Genomic DNA, 20,995 nt, shown 5'->3' with positions numbered 1-20,995 from the left:
TAAAGTGTCTTAATAGGGCTTTGGGTCACCATGAGCCAGAACTAAACTAAGACCGTTGCTGAAACAAAGAAGGTTCTGCCAAGTTGTTCTGCCGAGTTGTTCGAGGAAGGAAAGAGAGGAAGGGTCCAAAAATCAATTTCAATTACAGGTAGTAATGTAACAAAATAGGAAAAACGCCAAGGCGGATGAATACTTTTGCAAGGCACTGTACCTAGATGGTAATGCGCCGTCACAATCTTCACTCTCTCTCTCTCCCACTACTCTCTCCTCTTCTATCCTATCATCTCTCCCTTCTACCAAATCCTTCCCCCTCCTGTCTCCTGATTCTGGCTCTTCGACCCTACTCTCCTCTCTTTCCGCATCCTATGACTCGCACTGTCCCCTTTCCTCCCGGCCGGCTCACCCTCCCCTCCTGCTCCGTGGCTGAGTGAATCATTGTGAGTTTACAGAACAGGGCTGCGGGGAGCTGAGCAAAAATAGCGGAAAACTAAAGTTCCAGAGGACCCTATTATCCTTTCACTCCCTCTCTACTTTCTCTTCCTCTGTATCTGCTGCTAAAGCCACTTTCTATCACTTTACATTTCAAGCTTCTGCCTCTAACCCTAGGAAACTCTTTTCCACCTCTTCCTTCCTTAATCCTCCTCTCCCTCTCTGCAGTCGACTTTCTCAACCACTTTGAAAAGAAGGTTGACTACATCCACTCCTCATTCACTCAGCCTATTGAGTCCACTGGTCCCACTCACACAGAACTACCCTACGCCTTGACCTCTTTCTCCCGTCTCTCTCCAGATAAAATCATGTAACTAGTGAGGTCTAGTGAGGTCTGGCCGCCCGACAACCTGCCCGCTCGACCCCGTCCCCTCCTCCCTTCTCCAGACCATCTCTGGAGACCTTATATCTGTATCCCTTTCTTTTCATTCCAAAACACTTGAGTGTGCTGTCGCTGATCAACTCTCTCATTATCTCTCTCAGAACTATCTTCTTGACCCTAACCAGTCAAGCTACAAGACGGTCATTTAACCGAGACAGCTCTTTGTGTCACGGAGGCTCTCCGCACTGCTAAAGCTGACGCTCTCTCCTGTTTTCATCTTCCTAGATTTATCTGCTGCCTTCAACACTGTGAACCATCAGATCCACCTCTCCACCCTCTCAGGGCAGGGCGTCTCAGGCTCTGCACACTCTTGGATTGCATCCTACCTGGCATGCCGCTCCTACCAGGTGACGTGGAGAGGATCTGTCCCCCAGGGGTCTGTTCTAGGCCCTCTCCTCTTCTCTCTATACACCAAGTCACTTGGCTCCGTCATATCCTCAGACGGTCTCCCATCATTGCTATGCGGATGACACAACTATTTTTGTCCTTCCCCTCTTCTGACACTGAAGTGGCGACACACATCTGTGCGTGCCTGGCAGATATCTTAGCTTGGATGTTGGCCCACCACCTCAACCTCAACCTCAACAAAACGGAGCTGCTCTTCCTCCCGGGGAAGGCCTGCCCGCTCAAAGACCTCTCCATGGTTGACAACTCCAGTGTTGCCCTCCCAGAGTGCAAAGAACCTTGGCGTAACCCTGGGCAACACCCTGTCGTTCTTTGCAATCATCAAAGCAGTGACTCGCTCCAGCAGGTTCATACTCTGCAACATCCATAGAGTACGACCTTTCCTCACACAGGAAGTGGCGCAGATTCTAATCCAGGCACTTGTCATCTCCCGTCTGAACTACTGCAACTCGCTGTTGACTGGGCTCCCCGCTAGTGCCATCAAACCCCTGCAACTTAACCAGAACACTGCAGCTTGCCTGGTTTTCAACCTTCCCAAGTTCTCCCATGTCACCCCGCTCCTCCGCACACTCCACTGGCTTCCAGTCGAAGCTCCCATCCACTACAAAACCATGGTGCTTGCCTACGAAGCAGCAAGAGGAACTGCCCCTCCCTACCTTCATGCTATGCTTAAACCCTACACCCCAACCCGAGCACTCCATTCTGCCACCTCTGGTCTCTTGGCCCTCCCACCCCTATGGTAGGGCAGCTCCCGCTCAGCCAAGTCCAAGCTCTTCTCTGTCCTGGCACCCCAATGGTTGAACCAGCTTCCCCCTGAAGCTAGGACAGCAGAGCCCCTGCCCATCTTCCGAAAGCACCTGAAACCGTACCTCTTCAAAGAATATTGTAAACAATCCCCATCCAGAACCAACACTTGCACTTGACAATCGCCACCCCCCTTTTTCTAGCTCTGACTTTGCTAATAATTACTTTATTGAGGAAAAGTGTACTAACTATACCTTTTGATATGTGGTTGTCCCACCTAGCTATCTTGAGATTAATGCACTAACTGTAAGTCGCTCTGGATAAGAGCATCTGCTAAATGAAGTAAATGTGACTGAGACGGCCATGGCATATGGTTTACATCGTTTTCATGCTAATCAAAACATTCAGTGACCACTCGTGCCCTGTGGATGGGGGTATTGTCATCCTATGGAGGCATAGCCAAGGTCGACAAAATAATGGCCTGCCCAGCAGTTTTATACATGACCCTTAGCATGATGGGATGTTAACTGCTTAATTAACTCAGGAACTAGACCTGTGTGGAAGCACCTGCTTTAAATATACTTTGTATCCCTCATTTACGCAAGTGTTTCCATTATTTTGGCAGTTACCTGTATGTATTTGTGAACACTGCAAATCATAGATGGTATGAGTCACCTGAAAATCCTGACCATATGAATAGGCCATGTGAATAGACAGGCACACAATGTCCCTTGAATGCACAGTGCAGCCAGTTGCTATGACAAGCTCGTCAATAATGCATCAGCACCTCAATGATTTCATTAAGCATCACTCGGCGGGGACAATCCTGCTCCTATACAGTCGCCCCTGTCACGGCCCCTGTGACTCAGAGGTCAATTTCACTACCGACAGGCGACCCTAACTGCTGCCAGATAGTGTTCCTGTTACACCCGGGGGCCTGGTGCTGTTGCCACAACATGGGAGAGTGTGCATTTCTAAACAGACTTGGTTATAGGTCTAACCGGATTTTTTAAGAGGGTGGTATGGAGAGACAGGGGAAGGGGGAACAGTTAGAGAGAGTATGCATCACTGTCTGATGGAAATCTAATCTCCAAAACAGAAACTTTTCAGGAAATTGAATAAATTCTCATATTTTCCTATTAACGATCACACATTTAGGAAACATTAGAAGCTATTTTGAACACATTTTCTTGGTCCTAGTCATGAAATGTTCCGAATATATTGAGGGAAGTTACTGCTTTCAATAAATACAAAATAAAACAAAAGGGCAAAGATTTAGTTACGAGGTTTTCGTCAGACAGTGGCGATAGGTGACATAATTCTGACGTCATCTTGTCAGAACTTTCACTCACACACATTTTTTAAAAGGTATTGGAGAGTCAGGTAGCTACAGAGCTACAGAGATGGTCTGCATGTAAACATTATTACATTGTTCACCATACTACAGTCGTGGTCAAAAGTTTTGAGAATGACACAAATACTAATTTTCACAAAGTCTGCTGCCTCAGTTTTGATGATGTCAATTTGCATATACTCCGGAATGTCATGAAGAGTGATCAGATTAATTGCAATTAATTGCAAAGTCCCTCTTTGCTATGAAAATTAACTTAATCCCAAAAAAACTTTTCCACTGCATTTCAGCCCTGCCACAAAAGGACCAGCTGCCATCATGTCAGTGATTCTCTCGTTAACACAGGTGAGAGTGTTGACGAGGACAAGGCTGGAGATCACTCTGTCATGCTGATTGAGTTAGAATAACAGACTGGAAGCTTTAACAGGAGGGTGGTGCTTGAAATCATTGTTCTTCCTCTGTTAACCATGGTTACCTGCAAGGAAACACGTGCCATCATCATTGCTTTGCACAAAAAGGGCTTCACAGTCAAGGATATTGCTGCTAGTAAGATTGCACCTAAATCAACCATTTATCGGATCATCAAGAACTTCAAGGAGAGAGGTTCAATTGTTGTGAAGAAGGCGTCAGGGCGCCCAAGAAAGTCCAGCAAGCGCCAGGACCGTCTCCTAAAGTTGACTCAGCTGCAGGATTGGGGCACCACCAGTGCAGAGCTTGCTCAGGAATGGCAGCAGGCAGGTGTGAGTGCAACTGCATGCACAGTGAGGTGAAGACTTTTGGAGGAGGGCCTGGTGTCAAGAAGGGCAGCAAAGAAGCAACTTCTCTCATGGAAAAACATCAGGGACAGACTGATATTCTGCAAAAGGTACAGGGATTTGACTGCTGAGGACTGGGGTAAAGTCATTTTCTCTGATGAATCCCCTTTCCGATTGTTTGGGGCATCCGGAAAACACCTTGTCCGGAGAAGACAAGGTGAGCGCTACCATCAGTCCTGTATCATGCCAACATTAAAGCATCCTGAGACCATTCATGTGTGGGGTTGCTTCTCAGCCAAGGGAGTGGGCTCACTCACAATTTTGCCTAAGAACACAGCCATGAATAAAGAATGGTACCAACACATCCTCAGAGAGCAACTTATCCCAACCATCCAAGAACAGGTGCATGATAGAGCACCTTGCCATAAGGCAAAAGTGATAACTAAGTGGCTCAGGGAACAAAACGTCGACATTTTGGGTCCATGGCCAGGAAACTCCCCAGACCTTAATCCCATTAAGAACTTGTGGTCGATCCTCAAGAGGCGGGTGGACAAACAAAAACCCACAAATTCTGACAAACTCCAATCATTGATTATGCAAGAATGGGCTGCCATCAGTCAGGATGTGGCCCAGAAGTTAATTGACAGCATGCCAGGGCGGATTGCAGAGGTCTTGAAAAAGAAGGGTCAACAATGCAGATATTGACTCTTTGCATTAACTTAATGTAATTTTTTATAAAAGCCTTTGACACTTATGGAATGCTTGTAATTAGTTGGTAGAGTATGGTGCTTGCAACGCCAGGGTTGTGGGTTCGTTTCCCACGGGGACCAGTACGAAAATGTATGCACTCACTAACTGTAAGTCGCTCTGGATAAGAGTGTCTGCTAAATGACTAAAATGTAAAATGTAAATGTAATTATACTTCAGTATACCATAGTAACATCTGACAAAAATATCTCATAACACTGAAGCAGCGAACTTTCTCAAAACTTTTGACCACGACTGTACATGTATAAAGCCTATGGTTTATTGTATGTATTCACTCATGTAAAAGGATGAACAGTGTATTTAAACGTAAAAACTGTTTACATTATAGGTGTTTATAAACAGATTGTAAGCCGACTTTTAGAATGAAGTCAGACGTGAAACAGTCCCCATTCACACTGATATCGAACCTCAAAAGCCATAACTTAATGTGTTGTTGTTTTACTGCCTACAGTACAGAACAGAAACAGTGTCAACACAAAGCTTTACTTTAAGCAGTTAGACAAGGTGAAAGACAACATAGTACCCATTCATAAAGGAATCATTGTTCATTGCGGTTACATAGGTGCTTAACTATTTCATTTGTTTTGTTAAACAGTATTTACTGTAAACTGGTTCTCCATCTCCAACACATTACCTCTACTCTTGCATAAACTTCCTATTTCATGCTACCTAGACTAAGCCTTTACTTTGCAGTCACAATAGCAGGTGACCAGGAATACCCCTACCACTACTTCTAGCCTGGTCCCAGATCAGTTTGTGCTGTTAGTCACAATGACCATTGAGTGACCAAACAGATCTGGGATCAGGCTGGAATACTTTATCCTTCTCTGAGCAGAGCCAACCGGTTCTTGTTGGTGAGGTTGGCATCTACTTGAAGAATGGAAAAACCTGCATTCACTGAAATATTCATTATGTTTTCATGTATTTATTCAGCAGCAGAGGTCAGACCAAACGGACACGTTTTGGCGGCAGCCTTCGTCAGCGTGAGGTTGGCATCTGCCATGACAAGTCAAGTTATGTGCATGATAATAAATTGCAGACGGTGGAACTGTCCGCTGACAGGCCACAGTCTCTTGCGGACTCTTTCTAACTCCCAACATTACCTCTGGTGACAGTGAGAGTTATGAATGAGAGGCGAGGCAGATGGGATCCTTCACCCCGAGACACACGCACACATGCACGCACGCACACCTCCCCATAGACTCCATGTTCATTAACATACCCACACTGTCATGTATTATTGTTGGGCCTATGGCTTCAACTGCCCGCCCCAACCAAAACACCTCGCTCCTCACACACGCATCTTGCTGTACTAATTATAGCCCAACACAGCCCTGCCACCCAGGGAAGCTGGGCTAGGCGACAAGAGACTCACATATCTATCTCTTTACCTCACCAACCCACTCCTCCTCCTCGTTCCCCTCTTCTTCCTCCCCTTCCTCCTCCTCCTCCTCCTCCTCCTCCTCCTCCTGTGGTCTGTACGTTTCTGTAACTCTGTTTAAACGTCAGCCCACACCACTAGAGACATTTTGTACTTCACAAGGTCACTCTGTTAACTTTTAAGTAGCCTCCAAAGCAATACATGTTTCTCTCAGGATTGATACTTGTTTCCTTTACATACAAAAACTTCCTGGACAAGCCCAGACAAGCCCAGACAACAGTCAGGAAAGCCTGTGGTCTCAGTGGCACAACTCACACAAGTAGTCAGACATGAGCTAATGCTGAAGGCTATTGACCTTTTTGGTTTTGATTAATCCCCCATTGTTTCTAGCAAGCTACTTGGTGTCTTGAAGCGACCCCAAGTTTTGTAACCGCTATCTACACATCAGCTCAGTCAGTTAAAAGTAATTTGTGTCACACACGGGGGATGGGGGGAATGGGTGCACAACTAATAGCAAACAGCATCCTAAATCAATGGTACAGCCAGCGCTCTGATAAATCAGGCTTGATAAATTATGTTGGATCAATAAACTGGGATTAGAGTTGCCTGATGGCTAGTCCTGTACAGGGGCATGCAGAGGAGAAACCTACTAGAGTTGTACTGTAGTTTATCTGTACAGTAGGGGCATTATGGGATCTAAGTCACATGTAATTTCTTTCTCATTTATATCATGAAGCTAGATTTACATATGTGAGACGTGCATCTGTGTATGTGGTCAAAATCTGGAAAATACCCTAAGTAATTATCTGTAAAAAAAAAATATATATATACTGTATATGCATACCTGTACATACTACAGTACTGTAGACACATTTACCATTACATTGATAGGACCACCTGTCACTTTAAGAGTTCTATGTTCAAAGACAGTAGTGATGGGACAAACTGCACTAATCTCTAATTAGATTCTACTGATTAGACCTCCACCCTACTCTCCTTCCTCACATATACAGGACACATGCTCCTACACAGGGACACAAACATACACAGCCATGCCCCATAAAGTACCACTGCCATTGAAACACCATCTTGTTTCACTGGTGTGATTGCTTATAGTATCAAATTGCTTTCATTGTCATAACCAAGTAAATGGGACACTCAGACATTAGGCTACACTTCCAATTGTATCATTCACTTTAAATAGACTAATCAGCTCTAGATCCGTAACTCTCTAAGGACACTGTCTATCTCGGCTATCAGGAGGCCTCAAGAAGTGTGGTCCAGGCTGCCATGTCAAGTAGCCTGGGAGCATATCGCTTCCTTCTGGTTAATTATTGTAAGCTGCTATGTTTAACAGAGGCCCACTCAGGAGGATCAGTCAGGGCAGTTAGCTCTTATCTGTCTCTGATCTACATATGGCAGTTTGGCAGTTGGGGAAAAGGGAATAGTCGGCGTGTTAGAGGTGACATTCCCCCAAAGGGATATACACTCTTAGAAAAAAGGGTTCCAAAAGGGTTCTTCGGATGTCCCCACATGTGGAAAGGGTTCTTCAGATGTCCCCTATGTGGAAAGGGTTCTACATGTAACATGGAACCCAAAATTGTTCTACCTGGAACCAAAAAGGGTTCTTCAAAGGGTTCTCCTATGTGGACAGCCGAAGAACCCTTTTAGGGCCTTTTTTTCTAAGGCGAGATATGAAGGAGAGCCTGAAGAGTGGCGTGGCGAACGAGAATTCTACTTTTCAATTCACATTACATTCTTAACTTACCTTTCATTGTGGCTGGCAACGCGACATTCTTGATCCACAGCTCAAATGAAATATCAGAGTAGCAACTAGCCAGTAGAGTAAGCACAGACTTTTCAACAATGACAGAAACGTTTCTTCTAAAACATATTGCACTATTGAATAATGCAACCAAACCATAATACATTCTTGAATAATGTAACAATTCACAAGCATGTATGTGCAGACAATTAAAAGGTTTATCTTCTCATCTCAAGGCAAAAGCACAGAGTTCGTTGCTAGAACAGCATGTCTTCATCAAGTAACGTTAGCCTATCAAAAATGAACGAATAACCCTCTCATACGAATACAAAAGTACAGTAGGCCTACCGTACAACATTACAACAAACCAGGATTCATTTTGATCAATATCATGCAAATCATTACATGTGTTAAAAGCAAATTGCGAGTGAAAACCTAAGTATAAGTGAATTCACCGCAACGAGCTGTTTTATATGGAAGCCCATACCCAGTGATGTAGTGGTGCCTGGAGAAGTGGGTATACTCAAATTTTGCTAAAATGTACTCTGAATGACCTAAAATGATAAATCCAATATTGGTCTTTCACAGTCAGGCCAACCCAAGCTGTACTGTGCAGTAGGCTAATAGTAGGTCTATTATTGAGACAGATAAATTAGACTGTCAACTGAGTCAGAAATTCACAGGTTTGGATGTTCTATGTCCACAACAATGCTTAAACCACATCAGGAGACCACCTTTGAGGTCTGGGAAAATCTAAGAAAATATAAATATTTTTTATTCAAGTGTGCAGGCACCTAGCACTGTTGTTTGGTTACCAGTATTTCTGTAGCACACATGAGATGGAGTTTGCAAAACAAATTTATTTATGCAAATAATTATGATATCATTCTGCCAGGTAGGCAAAGGCTACTTTGTAGCTAGTTAACATAAAATGTAGGTATTTGGGAGCCGTTCCAGCTACCAGAAGACGGTTAGGCCTATCAGCATCTAGCTATATTTTTCCTGTTCCATAGTTGTTTGAAACCTGGATGTTTTGCTTCATATTATGAGGCATGCCAAGCCAAAATCCGACCATAGAAATGTTGAGGGAAATATTTTAAAACACTTCCTCATATGCGCTCTCCTGACTGTTCTATTGGTTTTCAAATCATCCTTCTTTCATTGTCTAGCAGCTAAAGGCATTATCCTACCCACTGGGGACAGACATGAATTCAAAGTTTGTTGCAAGTTGGTTCAATGTAATTTCATTGAAATGGCATGTAAACAACGTTGTTTCAACCAGTGTGTGCCCAGTGGGAAGTCATATTAGCAACCCATGATAGTTGTTGCATCTTTAGATCTCCCCATTTTGCAATTTTCTAATGGATATTTATATCTCTGTCCATTAAACAGGTCGCATGTGTGGTGCGCATTTTAGAACATGTTTTCCCCCAAATTGCATTTTGGAACCTTCGCGCGTATACCTACCACCATGTGCACAATGCTGTGCTTAAAATAAGAAATAATAGTTTGTTAACATTTTAAGCTAAACATTCTGATCTGTTCCATCAGCCGTATTAATTGATATGGCGTATACCTCCACTACACTACTTTGATACGCCTCAGTGGGGATTAAGAAGTGAGTATTCACAATGCCAACTGAAAAAAAGTGGGTATACGGCCTATATACCCACTATATACCCTCCACTACACCACTGCCCATACCCGCCACCCAAAGAATTATATTAAATAACTTGCCTCGTGATTTGTCAACGTGCACAATTAGTCTGTGCTTCAGTCTGATCAACTGTAGCCTACTGATATCAACCACAGCTGCAGGTAGCCTGGAGAAGCCTATGCGATCTGATCCCATCTGGGCCTGGCCAGGGGAAATGTAACGTCATGTTTTTATAGCCTAAGCTATGTATTAATAGCCTAAAATAGGCAATTTATTTGTGTTCAGAGAAAATATTAACGTGATCAAATTTGGTTTATTTTCACACTTCGGGTGACTAGGCTACCTAGGCCTTTTTAATCCAAAATGATTGACTGGAATGAATCAATCAACACAATAGAGATGACATACTGTATGAGTATCTTTTCAATTACAGATGCAAAAAGGCCTACATGATGCAACCCTGCATACAGCGAGCTTAGTTTTTGTCCAATCGCAGTTGTGGTCTCTTTGTCTGTGTAAAGGGTTTTCATGTTTTCATCCTCCCTAGGGACAGGAGTTTTTCCAGGAGTTGTTCTTTTTTTACCATATGACCTGATTAGAAAAATAATCTGGTCCCATCAAATGAAAAAACATATTCTATTTGTATGATCTAAAAAATGTTGGTGGTGGGGATGGCCTTCCATAGTTTTACATGGCTCAGTACAGCGACAATTTCAGAGTTTAACAGGTTGTTACCTGCAATTTCAGGTAAAAACTCAATTTTTAAAAGTATCAAATATTAGGAAAATGTCTATACATTTCACCTATTCAAAAACATTGCTCTGCTATTACCATTTATACTGTAGGAGTGTTGGCTCAATGAGACAATTCTGTTCATACAACCCTGCTTCAAGGGGAGCAACTGTCAGGCGAGTGTCGTGCGCTACCTCCGGTGATAGCGGTCGAGACGTAGCAAGTACGCAAGTTTACATTTGAGTAATATGTGTAGCCAAAGGTATTTTTACGAAATGTCTAGTATGTGTGAAGAGGCTCTAAGAGTGTACTAGAGAAAGGGGGGTCAAAGGTGAGAATGAGAACCTGCATTGCATGCTATTTGTTAAACTAGGCCTAATAAAACTAATAGCAAATTACTTTGACATACAGTATGTACAGTGTCTAGAGTAACCATGGAAATGAATATGCTGTCAAATTCTAGCCTTGAATTCAGGTGGAGGAGCTGCGACTTTGTAATATTTACTGTCTCTACTCAGTCTTGATGTGCTGTACCTGGCAACCAAACTGCCTTTAGGGGGCTTTAGTGACAAAGGTCCTTTGTATGAGGTTCTGTAATGGAAACTTGGATTGACTCCCACCTATGTACAGTCTGGGGAGTCATCTTGGCTCTCTGATAACCTATCACCTGTCTCCTCAGTGGAGCAGAAAAGAACATGACCGTCAGTTTCTCAGAGGTGCCCTAAAATGTCATACACGCATGTGTACACAAACATGCTCAAAGTAAATTCACACACTTGTGAGAAAATCCAAACCCACAGGTAGGCTGCATCCTAATAATGTTTTCATGCACTCAAATACAGACTGGCATGCATTCGCAGGCGCACACTCGTACACACGCTCATCTACAGAACACGAATCCACAGATGCACATTTACACATCCACCCACCACCCCACTGGCCACTGGGAAATTTGCAAAGTGATATGCAAAGTGCAGAGGAGAGCTGCTCAATGTAAATTTGAATAGGGAGAGTGAACAGAGTTGAGCCAAGGCTTCCCTTTAAGCACCTTGTTATTGGAACCACTTACAGTATATCCTGCAGATGTCTGTAGTTTAGATGCTAAACTGCTTCAGCTTCAGCACTTAACACTATCAGCACTGCATCATTATGTAACATATAGGTTGTTCATAGAATATTAATCCAGAGCGAGCATGGTGGGTGTGACGCGTGCACACACACACACACACACACGCATGCAGGTGCACACAGGAACACACACACACACAAACACCCACATACACACATACCTGCAAGTGCCACCCTTATAGGTGATTGACATCTGACACTGGTATAGTTTAATAGTTTCTAATCTATTAACACTGGGACAGGCTGTCCCCTGGTGCAGACTGGGCCGTGATAGTTCTACAGCCGCACTTAACGTCTTCATCTGTAGATCTAGATGTACAGGGTTCCCTGCATACCAACCAGCCTGCTCGGAATGCAGCCAGAGTAGGACGTTTGGCACATCAGAGATTTGCTATGCACACTCAGCATTAGATGAAGAGGGGGTGGGTCCGTGGGTGTCGGGTAAGGGTGTGTGTGGAGGGGAGGGGGGTGTGATGTAGGGGGACGATCTGTCTTTAGTGTTCTCTCCACGATAGAGTGATATAGCAAAAAAGGGCACATTCTCGTACAGAGGAACATGTGTGCTTATGTGTACTAATATGATGTTGAATCCTATAGCACATGTAACACGCGCATACATGCTTATACGCATGTTATAACACGCACGCACACACACACACACACACATACACACACACACACACACACACACACACAGGGAAGTCCACCCTGGTTTGACAGCACATCAGCTGGCTCCGGATGTATGCAAAGCCCTTGAGCCTTGACACCTGCCAAGTTGATTCATTACAACAACAACTCTAGACCTCACTCCAGACCAGTGTTTTATTCCTAGCTGGCCCCCCATACTGCCCTAGCTGCCCCCTACTGCCCTAGCTGCCCCCCCCCCATGCTGCCCTAGCTGCCCCCTCCTTACTGCCCTAGCTGCCCCCTACTGCCCTAGCTGCCCCCCATACTGCCCTAGCTGCCCCCATACTACCCTAGCTTCCCCCTACTGCCCTAGCTGCCCCCTACTGCCCTAGCTGCCCCCCTTACTGCCCTAGCTGCCCCCCTTACTGCCCTAGCTGCCCCCCTACTGCCCTAGCTGCCCCCCCATACTGCCCTAGATGCCCCCCATACTACCCTAGCTTCTCCCTTACTGCCCTAGCTGCCCCCTACTGCCCTAGCTGCCCCCCATACTGCCCTAGCTGCCCCCCCCCCACTGTCCTAGCTGGTCCCTGTACTTCCCTAGCTGCCCCCCCATACTGCCCTAGCTGCCCCCCATACTGCCCTAGCTGCCCCCCCCCCACTGCCCTAGCTGGTCCCCGTACTGCCCTAGCTGCCCCACCATACTGCCCTAGCTGCCCCCCATACTGCCCTAGCTGCCCCCCATACTGCCCTAGCTGCCCCCCCCCCACTGCCCTAGCTGGTCCCCATACTGCCCTAGCTGCCCCCCGTACTGCCCTAGCTGCCCCCCATACTACCCTAGCTTCCCCCTTACTGCCCTAGCTGCCCCCTACTGCCCTAGCTGCCCCCCATACTGCCCTAGCTGCCCCCCCCCACTGCCCTAGCTGGTCCCCGTACTGCCCTAGCCCCCCCACCCCCCACCTCTAGATATCCCTCCCTGCCTCTGAATCATGAAAACCAATGAGTTAGACATGAACTGTACGGTTAGAGTACACTGCCTGTAAATCATATAGCAATTCAATCATGTATGGAGTGATGACATTCAATAATATACCCACCACATATTAAACCTCAGTAGGAATCTGCTCATATCCCAGGTATGAGTTATGGAGCAAAACAATGCATTTATTCAACTGCCTATTTAACAGTTTATGTAAATTATGGACTTCTATGAATTACCAGGCAAGGTGTTCTATAACGTACACTCTTTCATTTGATTGGAGTCATATTAAGTTATAGAGCAAACTTGGGCTGGGAGTTGCCTGTGCACAAGAAAAAGGCTTTTGGGTGAATTCTCAGTGTAGCCTACAAACAGTCTTCACTGGAACTGAGGGTAGAAGATAGGCAGTACATGCATGTAAATGAAAGCAAATTAGGTAATTTCCATGTAAAAGGACCCATTAGCACCAACGTGAAGTTCGTAGGAACATGTCGAATTGGGTCTCAAATGAAAGCTGAGTCTATGTTGTGTAGATTTTCAACCATTTTCCAGCCTAAAAATTAGGAGTAAGCAAAGGCTTTGATTTCTGGTCAAACAGATGGAAAAGGGGTCTTAGAAAACCTCTACCAGAAAAAGTCTTAAAAGGCATTAGAAATACATCAAAACACAGTATTGCTGAAGTAAAGACCCCTACCAACTAATATCAATACTTACAGTATTTTTATTTTTAGAGAAAATGTTCAGCCTTCTGTAAATTTAAGAAACGTATCTTTATGATATTTTCCAATTTCTCTCCCTCATGACGAGGGAGGATAATGAAAGTTCGCAGAAGTAATAGCTACGTGAGAATGCTATTAATTGACTACAGCTCAGCATTCAACACCATAGTGCCCTCTAAGCTCATCACTAAGCTAAGGATCCTGGGACTAAACACCTCCCTCTGCAACTGGATCCTGGACTTCCTGACGGGCCGCCCCCAGGTGGTAAGGGTAGGTAACAACACATCTGCCACACTGATCCTCAACACGGGGGCCCCTCAGGGGTGCGTGCTCAGTCCCCTCCTGTACTCTCTGTTCACCCATGACTGCATGGCCAGGCACGACTCCAACACCATCATTAAGTTTGCCGACGACACAACAGTGGTAGGCCTGATCACCGACAACGATGATACAGCCTATAGGGAGGAGGTCAGAGACCTGGCCGTGTGGTGCCAGGACAACAACCTCTCCCTCAATGTGACCAAGACAAAGGAGATGATTGTGGACTACAGGAAAAAAAAGAGGACTGAGCACGCCCCCATTCTCATCGACGGGGCTGTAGTGGAACAGGTTGAGAGCTTCAAGTTCCTTGGTGTCCACATCACCAACGAACTATCATGGTCCAAACACACCAAGACAGTCGTGAAGAGGGCACGACAAAGCCTATTCCCCCTCAGGAGACTGAAAAGATTTGGCATGGGTCCTCAGATCCTCAAAAAATTCTACAGCTGCACCATCGAGAGCATCCTGACTGGTTGCATCACCGCCTGGTATGGCAACTGCTTGGCCTCCGACCGCAAGGCACTACAGAGGGTAGTGCGTACGGCCCAGTACATCACTGGGGCCAAGCTTCCTGCCATCCAGGACCTCTATACCAGGCGGTGTCAGAGGAAGGCCCTCAAAATTGTCAAAGACTCCAGCCACCCTAGTCATAGACTGTTCTCCCTTCTACCGCATGGCAAGCGGTACCGGAGTGCCAAGTCTAGGTCCAAAAGACTTCTCAACAGCTTCTACCCCCAAGCCATAAGACTCCTGAACAGCTAATCATGGCTACCCGGACTATTTGCACTGCCCCCCCCACCCCATCCTTTTTACGCTGCTGCTACTCTGTTAATTATTTATGCATAGTCACTTTAAATCTACCCACATGTACATATTACTTCAACTATCTCAACTAGCCGGTGCCCCCGCACATTGACTCTGCACCGGTACCCCCCTGTATATATAGCCCCCCTACTGTTATTTTATTTTACTTTTTTTCTCAACACTTTTTTTTTGTTGTTTTATTTTTACTTTTTTTGTTAAAAATAAATGCACTGTTAGTTAAGGGCTGTAAGCAAGCATTTCACTGTAATGTCTGCACCTGTTGTATTCGGCGCATGTGACCAATACAATTTGATTTGATTTGATTTGATTTGATTTGATTTGATCAATTAGTTATAGTATTTTTTACTGATATCCATTTTGTTTATGAATGAATAAGTAATTAAAACTTAAAATTCCGTTACCAAAATCGGAAGCAGAATTTCTGCAATTGAATTGGCTACAATGGGAAATCATAGTAGTCACAATCCACAGTTGTGTTCACAAGTTTGGACAGCACAGTACAGTACAGCACAGCACAGCACAGCAGAGTACAGTAAAGGAAAGTAGACTATAGTTCAGTACAGTACACAGTAGAGCACACTAGAGTTGAGTACACTATAATATACTGTATTATACTGTCTTGAACTTTACTCTGTTCTGTTCTGTGCTGTGCTGTGCTGTGCTGTACTGTACTCTACTGAGCTCTACTGTGCTGTACTTTGATGTCCAAACTTCTGAAACATTTGATTGGTTCAGATTTGGTCTGGTCCAAACCAACCAAATTTGGTCTTGTTTGGGGGCAGAGCGCATTAAAATAATAGCCAGTGTGTAGAATAATACCCAAATATGCAAAGGAGGATATTGCATATTTATACCTTTGTGTATCTATTTAGGATACATCACCATGAAGAGAATGACATTCATATCCATAATTATGCATTTCTATGTAGTACATGATGAAATTCCATTACCGCAATTTCGTTACCAGGTGTAAATCCACTTCACTTACTGTAGTTCAATAACCAAAATAGTTTTTTCAAAGTCAATGTGTCATGTCATAGCTGACACCCCATTCTTTCTGCAGACATCATTGAATCTTAATTCGGAGCAGATATTTAAGTGTTTGGAAAACGTGGACACAAAAAACTGAGGGAGATTTTACAGAAATTCTGTTACCGAACTTTGCATCTGCACAGTTCTTCCAGTAAATGTGTTTTTGTAAAATGTTCAGTGTCAATTGTTAAAAGTAGTCATTGTGCATAGAGTTGTATGGTTTGTTGAACTTAGAAATGAATTGCCCATGAACAATCAAATATTTGGGTTGTTCCACCAATTCGGTGCCTTTGAGAGGTGTAACTTGGTAAAACAATATTTGTAACATTCTGTCATAAAGAGCACATGTTCAACTTCATAAAAAACATGTTTTCCCATTTAAAGTGCCAAATAAAGTAACAGGGTTGATCGTAACAGGGTTGATCGTAACAGCGTTGACCGTAACAGGGTTCATGATTTCATTTTAAATCAGCCATGAATCCCCTTGTGACAGGGAGATTAGAAGCTTATTGTGTGCAACAGGGAGTGGCAACTGAATGCAAGTTTCACAAAAAAAACAGAAATTGTTAAAACATTTCGCGCCTGTCTATCTATGGTTAACAGGGTTGACGTGTTTTGCTCAACCCACTCAACACCAGCAAATGGCCAAAAAGAGTAGAACCAGCTTACCTGCTTCTACACTATGATTTGACCATTAGATGTTCAATGTTTATTTTGAAAATATTTAAAAAGGAATAGTTTCACCATTATAAAAAGAGAGTTCAGTTCACGTAACAGTTTTGACCTTAAAATGAGGGACAGATGTAAATGAATCACTAATCACATGAAATAAATAATAATCTTCAGATTATAAAAAAACATGTTAGGGTTAAGTGGGTTAAAATCTTCCTGAAAGTCACAGTGGGTGCACGGAGGGACATGTCAAAATGCTGAATGTTGGCACTTTAGCAAGTCTTTATTCATATTAAAAATCACATTGATTGAATTCTCCATGTGGTCTATATTACAGGCTTTTAAAATGCAATATTGGTGCACAATTTCAACTTAAAATACAGTATCAAAGGGACGCAAAAGGCACTCATTTTGTGGAACAACACAGCTTTATCCAAGCAAATCAAACGTGGTTGACAGAGACCAATGGGTAAGAAGCACATACCGGTAGTTAAGCGTATAGCCTTGTTCCACATAGTTCTGAGTTCTTCTCACAAGGTATCTACCTCTCTCCAAAGCCGAATCCCAAATCGAACCTAGCCATTATACCCCCTATGCACTTGTGGGGTTCTGAGAGAATTGGATAGAAGTATGCTAAGCAATATTGTGAATACTTTCTCTCAACAAGCCAAAAAAGGCAAAAAAATAAAATGAAGAAAAAAGTGTTATTTTCCTGAAGATAATAAGCAGTGTAAGCATGTCTCCTACATGGTGAGTCACTTGGCTAACAAGCTAAAGGCCACATATCATCCTCATGTGGTGGTATGACTCAGGTAATAGAGATAAGTTCCTGACAAAGATCTGACTGTGACCAGAATGACACACACATTCCTCTCAGCAACACCATTTTCAGATATAATTTCTGTCCAGTAAGTTAATCGCATTCTACACTGCTTTGAATTACAGGACCAGACATTGATTTCGACCGAGTAACACTAACCATGAGACTGACATGTATCAATATCATAGTATGAATGTCAGTGTCATCTGGCAGCTGCAATTGCACATTGATTGACATGTGCACGAACCAACTACTGTGCTACTAGTAATTGATCACTGATGTAATGTCTATGAATAAGTCTAGTTAACCAAGTTAGCCTATATCAGAATGTTAAACTGACATTGTGGGTAGGTTTTCTAAGGACACAAAGTCAGGCAGCTGTCTTCTCTTTTGCCATCTATTTGGTTCTATATCTATGACGCAAATCTACAGGGCAAACAAATAGGTCTGGAATGAGGATGCGGCAGTCATCGTCAATCTAATACTCATCGCACTCTAATGCACCTGTAAAGGAGATAGATGTGTGAGAGATTAAAAAGAAGAATGCATGAAATGTAATAGGCCTGTCATGGCACTGACCACACTGGGCAACATATCAAACATAGCTGAGATATCAGGGAGAAATATGTAGACTCAATTGGTTTTTGGCTGTCAACACCAGTTGTTCAGTCACAGCCTGGCCCTATAAGATGATTTTACAGACCGAGGATGTCCCGACTTCCGCCGAGGCTGCCTCCCCTCCTTGTTCGGGCAGGCTTCAGCGTTCGTCGTCACTGGCTTACTAGCCACTGCCGCTCCATTATTCATCATTCCATTTGTCTTGTCTTGTCAATCACACACACCTGGTTCTTATCCCCTCATTAGTCAGTGTATAAGTGTTCCATCTGCCCCCTTTGTCCTTGTGGGTGATTGTTTATTTGTGAGAGTTGTGTAGCTCGGTGGAGCTACTCGTACATTGTTATTGCCGGGGTAGATATTTCCCCTGTGCCTGTTATTGTTGGAGCTACCGTTACCTTGTATTGCCAGGGTAGATTTTCCCCTGTACCTGTTTTGTTTGTCGCTATCCAGCGCTATTTGTGTACGACGGAATAAACTCTGCATTTGGTGATTCCCCTCCTGCGCCTGACTCCTTCTATCACACTCATCACAGATGACCAATAGGCCCAGTGAAGGGAGTGAGAGGAAATGCAAGTTATGGAGTCGAGGAATGTCCAACTTGTCATCAATCAAGGAATTATCATCGAGTAATAGTGTTAGGTGGTTAGGAGGTGAATGGCTGGATTTACTGTTAATTTTACTGTGGTGATTTTGATGGAGCCATCTTTTAAAAAGTGGATTGTCTAATGATGTAATACTACAGTAGTAGATATAACAAACCAAAACTAAAGTTATGAAAGTGAAATTGTACAACTAATTGGGATTAGGAGATTCATGAATAACTTTTCACTGCAAACTTGAATAAAAAAATAAACCGTATGTCACAGGCTTAAAGTTAATGTGGTGTAATATTTGTATATGGCTAACTTTTATTATACCGTTTCCACTGCAAATATGGATTAGAACTTCCTCTTTATCCATTCCCAACTGACCATACAACGAACTCAATACTACTGTAAACCAGAGAATAAAGGAATTCTTATTTATCTTTCCACAGTCACTTTATGTACCCTGCTCGTTGATAAGCCTGTCCTGGGGATGTGCACATTTTCAAAATGTTCAGCATTCTTTGTTTCTTTGTATTGTGTTGTATTGTGTAGTTTCTGTATAGGAGTGTGTAAAAGAGAATGTGTGTGTGTGTGTGTGTGTGTGTGTGTGTGTGTGTGTGTGTGTGTGTGTGACTCACCAGCACCACATTGAAGCGCTCCTCTAACTCCTCCTCGGCAGGCATGGGAAGCTTGGGCCCCGCCGCCTGTTTCTGGGGGGTCCCTGAGCCTGGGGGGGCCGACACTGTCTTCCCCTCCTTCCCCATTGGAAACTCCATACTCCCAGCCGCATTGCCCATGATTGCACAGAGCCAGGTACTCCACAGCTACTTCCACATAGACACGAACCCTAGTAATCCCACAGGAGTCCAGTCCGACTCCACAGTAAAGACAGCACTGGAACTCAAATGTTGTGGTGAACAAAACTTATCCTTCCACTACTTTTCCTGTTGAGATGAGACTCCATGTGGCATTGACTGGCAACCGTTGAGAACAGGGGAAGCAGGCCAGCCCAAAGAATCATCTTCTCCAATGTTCCTACTCCTTCATCCTCTCAGACAGGGGAAGTGGTGATGCAAAATGACTCAGACCCGTCAGTAATGTCCCTGTGCGCCATGAACAACCTTCAAGAGATAGAGGGAGAGTGAAAGAGAAAGACGGTGGAGAAAGGAGAGTTTGAGCGTGACCTTCCTAGTCCTACCACAACTGCAGAGAAGCCTCAAACAGAAAAAGAAAGAATGAAAAGTGAGAAGAAAAAACCTTTTTTTTAAACGGTAGAGCTCCTGCGTCGTTCTGTGAAGGAGAGGTGCAAAAACTCCTATGCAGTGTACCCTAGTTCCTGAGTGGCAGCAATAGCTGGCAAAGAGACCTGGGGGGTCTTATAGGTAGGAGGTGGGGGCAAATCTCTTCTGGCTGGTGTCCACACACGATGCTGGGGATGACCGGTCTCTTGGTAGTCATAACGGAGGAGGAGAGAAGAGGACAAGGAGGCAGAGGTCCACAGCCAACTACTCTATCATCCCAAGCAGGGACAGACAGAGAGGCGAGGCAACAGCAGCATAGGCAGCTCTTCCAGAGAGAGAGAGAGAGGGAGGGAAAGAGAGGGAGTGGAGAGTGATGGTGTTTCCTTGGTCCTAGTGCCTCCATGTACAGTTACAGTCGACTTCTCAAACCCAGAGACTCTGTGGTGTGTTTTATTACAGAGACCGAGGAAGAAGAACATAATGAGATGGAGAGAAAACATCCTTCCCTTCAATGACAAACAGTTGTCTTCAATGCAAATGTCTTACAGTGGGTGCTACAAGTCCAGCATTGACTCTTTAACATTTCCAAAAGGTCAGAGTCCTGTATAAACTTCTATTCAATTTATTTTGTGATTTTAGCCTACATGTGAGCTGAATAAAATAACAAGGGAATGTTCTGTTGCAGTAATAAGTTGAAGCCTGCCTTGCCAGAGGTTCAATGGAGGTACTGCATTACTTCTACAGCTTCTACAGGTCCCATGTGGCTCAGTTGGTAGAGCATGGCGCTTGCAATGCCACGGTTGTGGGTTTGATTCCCACGGGGGACCAGTATGAAAAAGTATGCACTCACTACTGTAAGTCGCTCTGGATAAGAGCATCTGCTAAATTACTAAAATGTAAATGTAAGCTTGTTGAACATGATCTAATTTGGATCAAAGCCTTATTTAGACTAGTGTATTACATCATTGGAAATCTCATAATGCCCAAAGTCTATAAAAAC

The 20,995-nt window shown here is 44.0% G+C and overlaps 1 protein-coding gene across 1 annotated transcript in view; it reads right to left on the bottom strand.

The window, feature by feature from the left end:
- LOC311111561 (formin-like protein 1) overlaps positions 1-19,551 on the bottom strand; it is a gene marked incomplete at its 5' end in the record, with an annotated part of 44,935 nt that extends 25,384 nt beyond the window's left edge. Inside the window, one exon of the mRNA XM_084154313.1 lies at positions 19,393-19,551. Within this exon, the coding sequence (XP_084010439.1) occupies positions 19,393-19,551 (159 nt within the window). The remainder of the gene's footprint in view (positions 1-19,392) is intronic.
- Positions 19,552-20,995: the final 1,444 nt, after the last annotated feature.

This window comes from Coregonus lavaretus (assembly GCF_964263955.1).
Source record: "Coregonus lavaretus genome assembly, chromosome: 1".
Lineage (NCBI taxonomy): Eukaryota > Metazoa > Chordata > Actinopteri > Salmoniformes > Salmonidae > Coregonus > Coregonus lavaretus.
The sequence above is the reverse complement of the archived record's forward strand: the minus strand, read 5'-3'. Positions and strand labels throughout refer to the sequence as shown.